The following is a 16,574-nucleotide window of genomic DNA, read 5'->3' as shown; positions in this document are numbered from 1 at the left end:
GCCGAATGGAGAAGACTCTTATATATCGCACAGGCCACTTCGGCCTTAGTCTGAATAAATAAAATAATTCTCAAACAAACGAAAAAAATATCATTTGCCAGTTTACGTATTTTTGGACAAGGATTCAGAATATATAAAAATTTAATTTGGCCAAAAATGTCACATATGCAGTTTCTCAAACAAACGATTCAACTAGAGAACTATGTGCCAGATAGCACAACATCAAATTCCCATGGCTCATAGATATTATGGCACGTAACTTTGAGAAGGTGGAGGAAGCCTACACCAGACTGAAGAGGGAAGCCAAGCGGATCGGACTAGTCATTAACACGTCGAAGACAAAGTACATGATAGAAACATGTCCGATTTGTTAAGTGGGACTATTACGATGTACACCAAGTTTGTACAAGAAAAATTCTCGAAACACGTTAAGACGAGATATGCATTGCAATAGATGGTACGTCAATTTCATCAGACGCAATCTTTTGCTCTCTTATTTATTAAACCGAAACACCTATATAAGTATAGCGGTGACATAAATTACTCATTCATACACAAATATAGGTACCTATCCATTTCAATTTAGTGCACTATGTAAAAATATGGCTTATGATAGTCATAATCAGTAATAAAAAAGCCTGATTAGGATGTCAACAATGCCAACAGGGTGATGAAGTAACATCAGGGCGATTTATCACTTATAATTTTATTCGCGAATCGTCTTTTAAAGTGTTCCCTAGGAACAGTAAATTCTCTCTCTTCTATACAAATAATTGCAACGGTAAACCTTCTCCCGAAATGTTGAATTGTGATTGGATTGATGCCGAACTCTTGCGTAGAATTTTGGTGGCAGACAAACAAGACTCAGGCTCCAGCCATGTAAACGTAATCAATTTTAAAGTTGAAGCAGCAACAAAAAAGGGTGATAACTATGCTAGTGAAATGTATAGAGCCGTTATTCAGTACGAAAGGCATGGGAAACCTATGAAATGCAAACGAATTTTGAAGGTAAGTTCCACAATTCACAGGTTTGAAGAAAATCAAACGAACGTTTACAATTTAAGGTGATTCCATCCGGGGAGATTCAACGGATGATAATGGAAAAGAATAGCCTGTTTCCAAGGGAGATAACAGTCTACCGGGATATTCTACCAAGGATCCACAGTATGCTAGAAAGCATTGGAGATCCCACATTAATATCTCCTAAATGTGTCTTCACTACTGACGACCCTGAGACTATGTTGGTGTTTGAGGATCTTAAAGACGCGAACTTCCAAATGGTAGATCGTAAGCTTGGTCTGGACTTGGAGCAGGCTAAATTGGTAATAGGCAAACTAGCAAAGTTGCACGCGTGTTCAGCGGTTATTTATCAAACGAATCCAGAACTGATGGAGTGTCTACTAGAGGGAGCGATTTGTACACATCCTGAAAGACAGGACTTCTTAATATTTTACAAAATGTGCTCTCGCGAAGTTGCGCGTCTTGTAGAAAGCTGGAACGACCCCGCCTTCAATCATCTATTGAATAAGTTGAGAAATTTAGAACATACCATCATCAACAAAGGAGTGAAGGTATACACTCGAGACGAATCGTGTTTTAACGTGTTGAATCATGACGATGTTTGGGTGAACAACATGATGTTTAAATACGGCGAAAATTCCGTTGAGGACGTCCTAGTGTTCGATTATCAACTGGCATATTTTGGATCACCAGGAGTCGATCTGAACTACTTCCTGTTCGGATCCGTTCAAGAGGCGGTTCGTGAAAAATATTGGATGGAACTTATAAGGGTAAAACTAATTAGCTTAAATAGGATTGATCATTGTGCTTCTAAAATTTGCTTATCAATCCAGAATTATTATGACATCTTGACATCTACCTTGGAAAAATTGAGCTATTCTGGAGCAATGCCATCGATCGAAGACATTCACGTGGAGATCATTCGCAAAGGATTTCATAGTAAGTTAGGTCGTGTCTGAGCACGTGAATTTGGAATGGTTGTCAAGTGTAAAAACTGCCAGCTGTGCGAAGGTTTTTGTTTACATTATTTATCACCTAGCGCCCATGATAAGATAATGGAGTATACTCTGCATATTAGCCATGGTTTGATTGTTCCTCTGTTTCTATTTTCAGGAGTAAATGCTGTTTTCTGTCTATTACCAATTGCGTTCATGGAGAAGACAGAGAATGCTGAGATGGATACGTTTTTACAGGAAAGCGAAGCTGGTGAAGCGTTCAGGAAACAGATATTTGGCAATCCTCGATTAGAAGGCATACTGCGGCGGGCATTGGTGCAATTCGATCAGTTACGTTTCTTCGATTGAATATTGTGGATTTATTATCGAAAATGATAACCATAACAAGTTGCCGAGCCAAGTTTCAGTAAAATATATTTCGTAGTTTCTGATAGATTCATCCACCTACATTACATTTTTACATAAATGTTTATAAGTAACCTGTTAGGTACTTAAACCCTTGTTCAGTGTGCTATTAATGAAGTATAAGTGCGACATAAGTTACACATAACTGATAATCAGCGAATAAACAGTAGAAAGCTTCCTCATTTTTTATTTTATTACTAGCAGACCCGACGAAATTTGTTTCGCTTAAAATTGATTTATTCTCTGATTAGTTCTCGAGTTATGCAGAAATTTCTATTTCATTGGTATGAGAGCCTCCCTTTCCAGAAGTGGGAGGGATTTCGAACCGCCACCGAAACATATCTTCCCTTTCAAAACCTCCATGCCAGATTTGGTTCCATTTGCTTGATTAATTCTCGAGTTATGAAGAAATTTGTGTTTCATTTGTATGGGAGCCTCCCTTTCCAAATTATCACGCCGATCGGTTCAGTAGTTTCTGAGTCTATAAGGGTCAACAGAAATTCATTTTTATGTACATATATAGAAGAAGATATGTGCAGCTTAAAACCGAATTTTTGAACTCGCGAAAACATTTTTTTCTAGTTTTATTACTGCGTATCTGCTGCTCACCCTTTGCGCACCATGTGAGACTAACTTGGATGCTCACCCTACCACCTGATTCACGCTCTAGCACTCAAATCTGAGACTTATTTGGGTGCTCACTCTAGCACATCCTGCCACTCCTCCTGACACACGCTCTGACACACCATGTGGGACTTACTCAGGTTCTTACTTCTGACATGCCATGTGAGTCTGATTTTGGTGCTCGTCCTTAACATATCATGTGAGTCTGACTTGGGTGCTCACCTCTAACATGCCACGCGAGGCTGACTTGGATGCTCACTCGACTCACCTCTGCCATGCCTCGAGGTGTCGATAGCGATAGGTACCACCACACACCTTGGAAATGTTGGACATCATCCTCGATAATTCCGCAACAACAGTTTAAGCCCTCTTACACGCATAGTCGACATGGCTGGCGAAGGTCAGCTTTTCATCTATTACGACCCCAAGGAGCTTCAAACTCCGCTTTGATGCGATCGCGACTTCACGAACGTAAATCACTGCATGTTGAACCGACTTGCGGTTGTTGACGATAACCACCTCCGTCTTATGTTGTGCGAGCTGCAGGCCTCTAGCGCTCATCCAATCCTCCACCGTGCTGATCGCGTATGCTGCGGTCAGTTCTACCTCGGGAATTGACTCCCCGTAGACCTTCAAGGCTACGTCATCTGCGAAACCGACGATCTTATATCGCATCTGGTTGCGAAAAATGTGCACTAGTTGCGCAATGATGCGCTATAAGTTAAACGCGAATAAAATCGATGTTCGCGAGTTCGAAATTAGATTTTTAACTGGAATCATAATATTTACAACTAGCAGACCCGATAAACTGCTTTTCGTTTAAAATTGATTTATTCTTTTTTTTCACTTTCGTGATTTATTTAGAAGATGGTTAATAAATCGATTCTTCAGGGGAGGGATCTCAGTCACAATAGAAACATTTCTTGTCTTCAAAACTCTCTATGATGAAATTTGTATTTCATTTGTATAGGAGCAACCATTCCAAAGGCGGTAGAGGTCCCGAATCATCTTAAGAACCTTCTCCGGCCCCAAATACCTCTGCATACAAATTTTCGCGCCGTACGGCTCAGTAATTTCCGAGTCTATTAGGGTCAAACAGACAGAAATTCATTTTTATGTATATAGATGTTTCATTTGTATGGGAGCCCATCTTTCCAGACGAGGGAGGGGTCTCGCACCACCACAGAAACATTTCATGCCTTCCACAATCTCCACATGCCAGATTTAGTTTCATTTGTTTGATTAATTCTTGAGTTATGAATAAATTTGTTTTTATTTTGTATGGGAGCCCCGCTTTCCAAATGAGGGAGCCAACTCGAACCATCTTAAGAACCTTCTCCGGCCCCAAAAACCTCTGCATGCAAATTTTCACTCCGATCAGTTCTGTAGTTTCCGAGTCTGTAAGGGTCAGACATACAAAAATTGATTTTTATGTACATGAAGAACATATTACAGAAACAAAAAAGCGAAACTTACTTTTTGGTCAAATTTGAATTAGGGTTATGCGCTAATTCATCCATGGCGCTAGTATCCTTCATATCAATTTATAAATCACTAAATACTCGCGATCGTAAACTGATATAATGAACTAATCATCTGGCGGATAGAAAAAAGTGTAGTGTAAATTTGAATTTGGGTTATGCGCTAATTCGTCCATGGCGCTAGTATCCTTCTTATCAATTTATATATCACTAAATACTCGCGAATCGTAAACTGATACAATGAACTAATCATCTGGCGGATAGAAAAAAGTGTACACTACGATCTGCATTCATTTAAATTACATTCCGGTGTTTACTTACTTAGAAATACAGTTAAATTAAATTAACTTGAAATACAGTTAAATATAACTTTGCGACTGTGACTTTTTGCACAATTTCCTACGTTATCTGTGCGACGAAGGAAAATCCAGTTCGTTCACTATTGTAGAAGACGCGCAACACCGTCACCAAAATCAACGTAATTAACTGATTTTCAAAGTGTTTTCACATAAATTTCTCACTGCGCACTAAATAAAAGCAATGTTTATTGCTCAAGTGAAAAATAATTGAAAAATTACTACCGGAAGGCGTTCAAATGAACTGTTTTTTTTTCAAACTTTAGAGCGTTTGAGATTTATTTTCTTCGTCGCCTTGTTTATAGTCGAAAAACGCGATGCCAAACTGGCGGTTTGAACTGAAATAATCTTACGTTCCACATCTGATAATATATCATGCAGTCTAGAAAAGTAGGTTTTCAATTGTTTTCCGCTAGCGTAATAAAAGTAAAGTCTTCCAAATAAATATTTTTCATACACACTCGTCATTCATATTAAAATTTTCTACTATTCCAAAAGTTTGAAACAGGAGAAATAATTTCATAATAGAAATTTGTTGGCAGCACTACCCACGTACATGTTAAGCATGTGTGTTAGTTGTTTGACAGACTGAGGCATTTAACTGAATGGCAGCACAATCAAAACCATTTTTATGCGGTCGAAATGGGATTGCACTAGGAAATTTTTGTTAACTGGAACCGAAATAAACTTTCAAATGCAAAAAGTCACGAAGTCAAAATGCATGAAGTCACGGATAAGTCATCCAGTTATCCAAGAAATGGCTTGAGCTCAGGAACAAAGATTTGCAGTCCTGTTTTAAGTATGGTACATGCTCCTTGTGGTACAGAGAAAGGATACGTACACACTACAAAATCGTGAGAATTACATGTGACGGAATCTTTATTATTTTTTAATATTTGAAGACGTAAACACTAAGCAGACTGAAATTTACTTCTCATTCAATGTATCAAATAATCTTTTTATCAACCGGATAATTTATGATTTTTCGGTTCCATTGGATGTAAATTTGCATGTTTTGGATTAGGAGATGGTGTTATGACAGCCACTCAGTTTATTTGCAATCGTCGCCTGTGTCGGAAGTTTGCTCATTATCGGTGCGGTTAGCTTGTTTTTTTACAAGCTTAATGTGTAGTGAAATTGTACGCTAAAACATCAACTTCAATTTCGTTAAAATCAACTTCGTTTGCTTAAATGTCCAGAGCAGATCGAAAGGAAGCTTTCAGTGGGATAGTGAAAAAAAGTAAAATCTGCATGCGTGCGAAGTGCAAAATGTAAACATGCTACCATAAGAAAATTTGTTGGTTAGATTATGTGAGGTTGGTGAGGATTACAGAGTGATAACCAATCAGTCAGTGATGTTCGTGTATCGAGAATCTTTATCCTTTTACCTTTCGGGTGCACACATATAATTATAAGTGAAAATGACGCGGATTGTCAATGATATCTTTTATATATACCCGATGACCAAAGCTATTTAAGGTAGGTAAAACAAGTGGTCAGAATACCCAATAAATTCTACATGAAGTGATTTCAGGTTTAAAAGTGTTCCATTTCTCTAACGATGAAGATTTTCAGTTCGCAACTTCGGAATGATTGCAAAACCAAAACTCCACGTCATGGCGTAATAGCTTGCTTTTCGATGGCTTGCTTTTACGTCATGGCGTGTATTTTTTTTTGGGTTTCCATTACAATGTAATTTTAAAATCAGACGTAAAGTTATGTGCATTTTGCCGCTCCTTTTATGTGCATGTAAAGAAACGTAAGTTTACATGAATTTTTCTAAGTGTGTAGATGATCAATTTTCAATCAAGTACAAAGAACAGAATGCGTTCACAGCATATGTTCATGGTCATCCAAGAAATCCCTGGAGTAAAGCCTTTTGATCTACACGCGTAACTACAGATCAATTTTCCGGTTTCAAATATGGTACATGCTCTCTGTAGTACGAAGACCAGAATGCGTTCACAGCATATGTTCATGGTCATCCAAGAAATCTCTGGAGTAAGGTCTTTCGATCTACATGCTTAACTGAAGGTCAGTTTTCCGGTTTCAAATATGGTACATGCTCTCTGTAGTACAAAGAACAGAATGCGTTCACAGCATATGTTCTTGGTCACCCAAGAAATCTTTGGAGTAAGGCCTTTTGATATACACGCGTAACTGAAGATCAGTTTTCCAGTTTCAAATATGGTACATGCTCTCTGTAGTACAAAGAACAAAATGTGTTCTTAGCACACATCCAAGAAATCCCTGAAGTAAAGCCTTTTGATCTAAACGCGGAACTAAAGATCAATTTTCTGGTTTCAAATATGGTACATGCTCTCTTCATAATTACATTACATATTCAGAACAGGCCGTTAGATCGTTGGTTACGCGTGTCGACCTGAAGGCCTCCACTTCAGGTATTTCTTGGATAACCGTGAAGATATTCCATACGCAGGTTCTATCATATGTACCACAATGGATACATTACATTTACAAAACAGGTCTGTAGATCATTGGTTACGCGTGTAGACCTGAAGGCCTTTACTTCAGGGATCTCTTGGATAACCGTGAAGATCTTCCATACGCATATTATATCATATGTACCACAACGGGTACATCACATTTACAAAACAGGCCTGTAGATCATTTGTTATGCCTGTAGACCTGATGGCCTTCACTTCAGGTAATTCTTGGATAACCGTGAAGATCTTCCATATGCAGATTCTATCATATATACCACAATGGGTACATTACATTTAGAGAACAGGCCTGTAGATCATTGGTTACGCGTGGAGACATGAAAGCCTTCACTTCAGGTAATTCTTGCATAATCGCAAATTTCTTACATACGCAGATTCTATCATATGTACCACAATGGGTACATTACATTTAAAAAACAGGCCTGTAGATGATTGGTTACGCGTGTAGATCTGAAGGCCTTCACTTCAGGGATCTCTTGGATAACCGTGAAGACCTTCTATACGCATATTATATCATATGTACCACAACGGGATTTCTTGGATAACCATGAAGATCTACCGTAAGCAGATTATATCATATGTACCACAACGGGTACATTACATTTACAAAACAGGCCTGTAGATCATTGGTCATACCTGTAGACCTGATGACCTTCACTTCAGGGATTTCGTGAATAACCGTGAAGATCTTCCATATGCAGATTCTATCATATGTACCACAATGGGTACATTACATTTGGAAAACAGGCCCTTAGATCATTGGTTACGCGTAAAGATCTGAATGCCTCCACTTCAGGTGTTTCTTGGATAACCGCGAACATGCTCCATACACATATTCTGTTCTATGTTTCACAATGTACACATATCATATTCAGAACAGGCCAATATTAATGGAGTTTATGTTATTTTTATTTAACACGGTATGATACCGCATAAAAAACTAATTTGGTGTACTTGTAGAAATTGCACACCAATACCAACAGATTTATTTGACAGCAATCCATCGAGTTTTAGACTGGACGAATGAGAATTCTCATGGACGTAAACAGATTTTTATAAGACAAATTTAAAAAAATCGAAGGGTGTTTTTCATTGCCGATTCTCAATAAACTATGATTTGTTCAATGCGCTAATAGTACACAATGAAAACTAGGAACTCTAAAATACGTGTTACATACAACTTAGTTAGAGTAAGTAGTTGGGATAGCGTATAAATTAGATTTGAAAACCAAGCACTACCTACTACGACGGGAATTAGCTCACTACCCTATGTATATAAAAAATTGATTTGATTTTGAGCTTTGCGGCAATATGTTGATAAAGCTATTCTCCTGTTTACCGCCGAATAATGTCCGCAGCACCTTACGCTCGGATATTCCGACAATCGTATAATGTCACTATTGAACCCACTTTGATTGCCAGGGATCATGTATTTTTTTTTTGCTGGCATCGATCGTGAGTCAAATCCTTGTTGTCTTTCTCTGAAAAGGCACAATAGCCTCTTCCACGCCACGTCAATCAATCCCGATAATATCTAGGTATATCGTTCGCAAAGCCAAGGAGCATACACGCTCTTGTGATAATTGTACCCGTGCAGACGAAAATAGTTGAATAAAATCAAATCTTGATGAGATAGCAAAATGAGATATGGGTATGATTGATGTATTTTAAGAGATAAAAGAAACGAAAATATAAATATTTTGCGCTAAATACCATGAAGAGATCAAGTTTTGTTATTTGTAAGAAGTGATCAAATCATGTGCACAAAGCAAAACTAAATTTCGATGACCGGCCAATCCGCTTACTGGAGAAACACAACTGGACAAGAAACAAACTTTCACTTTCTGTTTAATTTACTCACCCGCACAATGCAGAACAAAAGTTCAGTGACCAGCCGATCGTTTTGCTTTCCGCACAAGCAAAACTAAATTTCGATGACCGGCCGATCCGCTTATGCTACACGCTAAAAATGAACTACTCAAAAATGAGTCGAATCCAACTCATTTTCATTAAAAACGGGACAACTCAAAATTTGAGTAAAAGATACTACTTCAATAAAATGATGATTTCGCGAAAGTTAAGCTTGGCCTTCCATTAATTTTCAATACGACAGATGCGAATCAAGTTTATCTATCTATCTAAGTGCATTTTACGACAAACAGACTCCTAGTTTAAGTGCAATCATCATTTTATTGAAGTAGTATCTTTTACTCAAATTTTGAGTTGTCCCGTTTTTAATGAAAATGAGTCGGATTCGACTCAATTTTGAGTAGTTCATTTTTAGCGTGTACGTTAGGACAAGGCAAGTGAATCGAGCAAGTCGAACGCGAACTTATGCTACGTTTTGACAGGGCAAGTGAATTGAACAACTCAGTTGAATTCAATTGACTTGCCAAAAGTTGAACATGTTCAACTTTCTTTTCTTTCAAGTGAATTGAATTAAGGTGTTTACACGTTCAGTTCGCGTTCGATTCAAGCGACTTGTTCAATTCACTTGCCTTGTCTAAACGTAGCATTAACGTGTAAACACCTTAATTCAATTCACTTGAACGAAAAGAAAGTTGAACATGTTCAACTTTTGGCAAGTCAATTGAATTCAACTGAGTTGTTCATTGCCCTGTCAAAACGTAGCATTACTGGAGAAACACGACTGGATAAGAAACCAATTTTCACTTTCTGATTATTAATTTACTCACCCGCACAAAGCAAAACTAAATTTCGATGAACGATCCGCTTACTGGAGAAACACGACTCCAGATCCACTTGCTTCGGTGTATTCAATAAAAAGTCGACCACCTTCCGAAAACTTCAAGAACCGTGTACGGTCTATGTTACTGACCTGGCAGCAATTAACTTCGCTTTTGGCATAATTTCCAATCAGCCCATAGACCATTATTTAATCTTCTTCAATAGTCTTAGTTCTATAGACGCACTCCGGTCGAAGCAACCTGTTAAGGATGCATCTTACTTTCTTACAAACACAGGAAGGCAAATGCGTTTTTGTGTCCAAAGATTATTCAAGATTACCTTTGTATGGGTCCCATCCCATTGCCTAAACTATGGCAATGAGAAGACGGACATTGCCAGTCTTGGGCTGAAATATGATATGGGCTGATAAACCGCTAATAAAGACAATTTTTTTTTGCGGAATCAACCTGGCAATCTACGTACCCAAGCAGCACAAGTTTAATGAAACTGGTTACAGAAACCTTATTGTGACTGAATCAGGTCACACATAACCTACTGTGGTCTATGTACAACATATGTGCTACTCGGGTAGGTGTGGAGCCGGTTATGATGACATCGATCACGTAGTTTGGTACTGCACGGAAAATAACGCCTTCTACACAGGGCATCTATTGGATATCCTTGTGGCCTGAAATAAACAACCCTTCAGGAAGCAAAAGATATTTTGGGAGATCGCGATGTGGTATATGCAAGCCATCGATGCCATCAAAATAATTACACTTAACCCTTAAATACGCAATGTTATTTTAAAACAGCAAACCGAAAATACGTTTAATGTTAATGATTTTAATGGTTGTTAACAATAAAAATATTTTCGACGATTTCTAAAAAAAATCGCCTTCCGCCTTTAAGGGTTACGAGTTGCGCCTTCGCATCACACACGACTGAACCTACCAAATCAATCAAATGGTGAAAAAAAAACTTTAGATTTAAATTGAAATTTTTCTCGTAAAAAAGTAAGTGGCTAAACAAAACTTATTTGTTTTTAGAGCTTTGTTACTATAGAATAATATTATGATCATTTTAATCATAATACGTAGATGAAACTAATGACGAAAACTAGTTATGTATGTGGGGAATGAAGTGAGTCTGAAAAATGCATTTGCATATGTTGGTTACATTGATGGATAAAGTGGAACGAACGTATTTCTTATTTCATGATAAAAATAATGAAATAAACCAAAATATTTAAAAATGACATTAATAGAAAAAATGATAACGAATTTGAAATTCAATCATAGTTGGCATTTGAAATGCCAGCATACTAACAAGCTAATGAGAAGAAATTTGAAATTCAATCTTAGTAGGCTGACAGGAATTCTAGAGGATACGAACAGTGAAAATAAACGATCATTCAGTGTTATGTTTTTGAGGAGTGAACATGCGAATTATCCTTCGGTGTTCCACGCTTGTTTTCGTTGGTAAAAGGCAAATCGGAAGACGGATTTACTTGGCTACAACAATGTATAATACCATAATCATCTAGAAGTAAATATTTTTTCTGAAAACTTATACATAGATTCCAAATTAGCTTAAAATAGAACTAATTACGGTCATTTATACAAAACATATTTTTAAGTTCCAACATCAACCTTCTTGGCATTCAAAGTTCGATGTCTTGATATCAAATTCTGAGGCTACTCCTTTTTGTCATGAGAAAGCCTTTAAGTTTACGAACTTCTGGTTTTGGATATATTAGTAAAATTAGCCACATATGGACTGATAAATATTTGTTCAGTTGGTCGATTGATATATAATACTACGAACATCCAAGCCTCATACCAAAATCTCTTGGAAGCAAATGATAGCCATTCAAAACAATTTTGCCGTAGGTATCAGAAAGGCAAAATATAATATCAATCTAATATTTTTAAATATTCTCCAGTATGTTTCTGAAAATGTTTTGGATAAGTGTTTACATAATTGCCACTACATCACAGTCTTCTTCTTTGAATTGTATGTGACGAAGTATAATTGCAAATAATGCATTAAATGTGTCTATACAGCCAAACAACTTTTTTGATGCACGGATTCACGCTAGATAAGAGATAATTTTCTTGATTTCAACTGTCTACGCTTACTATCAGACTTATTTAAATAATGCCACGCGCCAATCTGCCGTTGGCTGCTTACATAAACTAGCTATTTAGAAAAGTCTTTACTACCCGAGTACTGGAGGATAATAATTTTGTAGCAATATAATTGTTGATAGAATAAGTGAATAGGCCAGGAGAACTATAAGAGCACATTTCAGTTGTCTCGAATATTGGTGCTGGAAGACTATAAAACTCTTTTAACTTTGGCCAACGTCTTATGGATTTAAGGCGAATATATCTACGCCGGAGTCAGCTGGTGGATACCGACATGTCGACATGACATCTGCAGATTGGTTTAAGCAGCGGTTCTCAACCTTTTCCTAGATAGGTACCCCTTTGAATTTTTACATTCATTGAGGTACCCCCTATTGCTTTTTGATGTGAACGATAAGATATATGGAAAACGTACCTGAAAATTAACTCAATATATGGCTCGTCAACATGTTGTATGAAATCTTCGTTATTCTGTGAAACTTTGCTGTTCAAATTAAATTTACACATCAAGCTTTCTATAAGACCTTTATGACTTTTGGAGGCTTCCGAGCCACTCAAAAGGAGGTTTCCAAGCCTCTTGAAAGAAGGCTTCAAAACCTTTTAAAAGGAGGCTTCCATGCCTCCTGAAAGGAGGTTTTTAAGCCTCTTGAAAGGAGGTTTCCAAGCCTCTTGAAAGGAGGTTTCCAAACCCCTTGAAAGGAGGTTTCCAAACCTCTTGAAAGGAGGTTTCCAAACCTCCTGAAAGGAGGCTTCCTAGCCCCTTGAAAGGAGGTTTCCAAGCTTACGAGTTATCAACGAAGCTACTGAGCCTTCACGCCTCTCAAATAGAAAAATCTACTTTTAAAATATTCCAAGAACTTGCTTTGATAAAATTAGATTCAGATTTTTTATATATTTTCCCTTCAAATACGCGAAAATTTCGAATTTCTTTGCGTATTCATGAACGATTTTTGTTATTGAATTCGACAGCATATGCAATTTTTAAATTTGGGGAGACTTAATCCCCTTTCTATGATATCTACGCAATAAATAAATTTTCATGCCAACCCTTCATCAAATCTGTCAAATCTACAAAAAATTAGAAGCCTGAGAACAGATTTATTTTTTTGAATTTTTTTTTTTGCCATATTTTTTAATGGGGGACTGACTCATGGGGGATCAAGTGTCCCCATATTGAGGTGATAACTTCAAATCCAAATATCCTAAAACTTTGATGGAGTGTTGACATTTTCATCAGTACAGATCATTGAGCATATTTATGGCTTTGTGCTGTAAAAAAAACGAAAGCATTTGGCCATTGTCATGAGAAGTTGTTCAAGTTCTGCGTGGCCAATAAAAAAATCTGTAGGAAGGTCAAAACATACAAACCGCCCTGCAGAATATATAAGGTTGTCAATCCAAAAAATAACTCACCACATAAAGGTCATTTGTCTAGAGGATCTATACTAAAAAATATGCTAGAACAAAACTTCTTTAGTTCTCTATAAAACAGGGGTGATCAAGTCTCCTCACCTTCCCCTCCTACATTATTGTTTTGGTTGACTGTTGGACATCTATCTAGCGAGTTATATCAATCATGTCGTTCCTCTTTTTGTGAGAGCCCTCCAGGTCCCAAACCATCTCAAAAACCTTCCCGGGCCCCAAAATCTTCTACATACAAATTTTGTCGCCGATCGGTTCAGTACTCTCCGAGTCTATAAGGGTCAGACAGACAGAAATTAATTTTGATGTATATAGAATAAGAAGATTTACTGATAAATGACTAGCCCCTAGAAACAAAAAATAAGCAAATTTTACAAGGTATTCCCATGATTTTACCTTTAGATGAGAGTACCCCAGAAATATCGAAGCCGATCATCATTCAAATTCAAAGCATTGGCTCTGGACGTAGACGAATCCAGATAAGCGATATGTTACTAAAGTAAGATAATGTCGATATCTCTTATCCTCTTATCGGACCCGTCGCTACAGAAGTTTGAGATCCACCATTTATTGTAGAAAATGTCAAATCATCGTTTCTGGTGCTTCATGTCTATTCCGACCCGCACATCTTTCTTTGAGTTCACTGTTCGCCACAATCATCCAATCAAGTGAGTCATATAACGTCACAAGTATACAATTTTATCTATAAGATTACGGCTATAAATTATACAGATTCCACCGACTGTTGAGCGAATATAAAGCATGGCTCCCTTTGAAATCAATCTTCATAACTTTGATCAATTCTTTCACTGCATAGTTTGCATTCGTCACTTGTATTCAACTTAAAAATGCTAGAAGATAGTCAGCCATCAAAGAGTGACGATTTACGTGAAACTCCAGAATGGATTAATGAAAGTTATTTCGAATCGCTGTTGAGGAAGTGTAAAGATGATCCAACAATAATGGTTCAATCTGTCAAAGTGAGATACGCTTTATCTAAGGGAGAGAATTATGCCAGTGTGATCTACAGGGTACGAGTGGAGTTTCATGATAACGAAAAACTATCAAAAACCTACAGCTACATAATCAAAGGGTTATCAGAGACTCCGTTGGCGAAGCAAAAGCTTGGTGAACATGATGTCCACCGGAATGAAATGGATGTATACCAATTTATCATTCCTGAATTCCGAATACTGATGAAATCCATCGATGATCATTCGCAGCTTTATCCAAATCCTCTATTTGTAGACCGAATCAATGACGTCATTATTCTAAGTGACGTTACAGAACAGGGCTATGTGATGGTAGACAGGACGCTTGGATTGGATGGAGCCCACGCGAGAATGTCCATCAAAGCTATTGCCAAATTACATGCCAGTTCTGTTAAACTATCTGAGAGTGATCCGACGATATTTGATCGATATACTACCGGGTTATGGACTCGACAAACAGATGCCTTTCATGGGTTCTTCCAGTCTGCTTTTGATGCCCTTACGGACGAAATTTACTCTTGGGGCCCGGAATGGCATTACTATGCAGACAAAATGCGGAATCTACAACCCTATTTTATCGAGCAAACACTGTCCGTTGTAGACAACGAATGCGATGATGATTTGCGCGTATTCTTGCATGGAGATATGTGGACCAACAATCTGATGTTCAAATACGATGCAGAAGGCGTTCCAATAGATGTGATAATCCTTGATTTTCAATTCTGCTGTCATGCTACTCCCGCTATCGACTTATTCTACTTCTTTTTTGCGTCTACCAGTGATGAAATTCGTCAAAACTGCTTGGATGAGTACATGCATTACTATTACTGTAACTTGATAAAATATGCGAAACGCTTAAACTGCACAAAGCAATTGCCAACCTTGCATCAATTTCAAAGGCAACTTTTGCGAAAGATGTTCTACTGTAAGTTTATTTAAATTATTTATTTAAATATATTTTTATATTTTGGATAATAAATTAGGATAATATTTTCAGCAATATACGCCAGCGTTGTCGCTCTACCGGTACAGATGAATCAGGAACCGGACGCTGATTTTGATGCATTAGTGGCCGGAGACGAACGGTCCAGGAAATTCAAGAAGGCGATTATGTCCAACAAAAAGTATCACAAGATCATTCGAGGATTACTGCCTATGTTTGATCGGAAAGGCCTACTGGACAAACTTGAATGACAGCGCTATTATTCCACATAGTGATTTATTGTATATTTTTTCATGCTTTGTTTTGAACATCATCTGGAGGTTTATGTTTCACCTAATATACAAATCAAATAATACTCCCAATATAATATAATTAATGACTATAAATAAAACTCTTATTATTTTTGTTGTATATTAAGCCTATTGTAAATAACAATTGCATTGGTTCTATTTCCACCCAGATAACACAAAATCGTATATGATGCCACATAAGTGAATGGACACTCCTTCAACAAATATTTAATAAAAAAATAAAATAAAATATTACTGGCGTAACCTAATTACTTAACAACCAAGCTACCAATTCTATCACCATTTAGCACTCGGACGTTTTCCAACGCACCCTGAATTTATTCTAAAAGACGGTTTATATGTTTGCTAGAAAGCCCTATACGCTGCTGATACGGAAAATTTGATCAAAATTACCAAAGTAAATTTGACAGCTGATTCAGTATGGGAGAAATGTCACTTTTCCGTGAGAAATAATAGACCAATGCAAACTCTAACTTAACTTTACTTATGTTGATAGTTCACAGAGCTTGTTTACAAGGTGTTAAAAGAAAAATCGATGAGGGAAAAATTAAAATTCATATTTTTTGTTTAAAATCGCTTTGATCCGCATATGTCAGTATGGAATCAATCGCAACGGACATATACATGCGAATAAAATGACGAAACAATTTTATCGGAAGCTTCGCCGGAGACTATTATTATTATTTATTTATTCAGACTAAGGCCGAAGTGTGCGGTCTTCTTTATTCGGCATGGTCCATGGCTACACGTCGCCAACCACG

The 16,574-nt window shown here is 37.3% G+C and overlaps 3 protein-coding genes across 3 annotated transcripts in view; all 3 read left to right on the top strand.

Moving 5' to 3' along the window:
* Window positions 1-16,574, top strand: part of LOC134227859 (uncharacterized) — a 185,920-nt gene that overhangs the window by 96,456 nt on the left and 72,890 nt on the right. The window lies entirely within an intron of this gene.
* LOC134219624 (uncharacterized) lies at window positions 361-2,553 on the top strand. Its single transcript, XM_062698410.1, has 4 exons — window positions 361-1,008; window positions 1,065-1,790; window positions 1,854-1,959; window positions 2,134-2,553. The coding sequence occupies exons 1-4, from the start codon at window positions 799-801 to the stop codon at window positions 2,322-2,324; spliced, it is 1,233 nt and encodes a 410-aa protein (XP_062554394.1). The 5' UTR covers window positions 361-798; the 3' UTR covers window positions 2,325-2,553.
* Window positions 14,294-16,044, top strand: LOC134219093 (uncharacterized). The gene is made up of 2 exons (XM_062697788.1): window positions 14,294-15,484; window positions 15,557-16,044. The coding sequence occupies exons 1-2, from the start codon at window positions 14,416-14,418 to the stop codon at window positions 15,751-15,753; spliced, it is 1,266 nt and encodes a 421-aa protein (XP_062553772.1). The 5' UTR covers window positions 14,294-14,415; the 3' UTR covers window positions 15,754-16,044.

Source organism: Armigeres subalbatus, chromosome 3 (genome assembly GCF_024139115.2).
Source record: "Armigeres subalbatus isolate Guangzhou_Male chromosome 3, GZ_Asu_2, whole genome shotgun sequence".
Taxonomy (NCBI): Eukaryota; Metazoa; Arthropoda; class Insecta; order Diptera; family Culicidae; genus Armigeres; species Armigeres subalbatus.
Note: the sequence above shows the minus strand (reverse complement) of the source record. Positions and strands in the feature narration are given on the sequence as shown.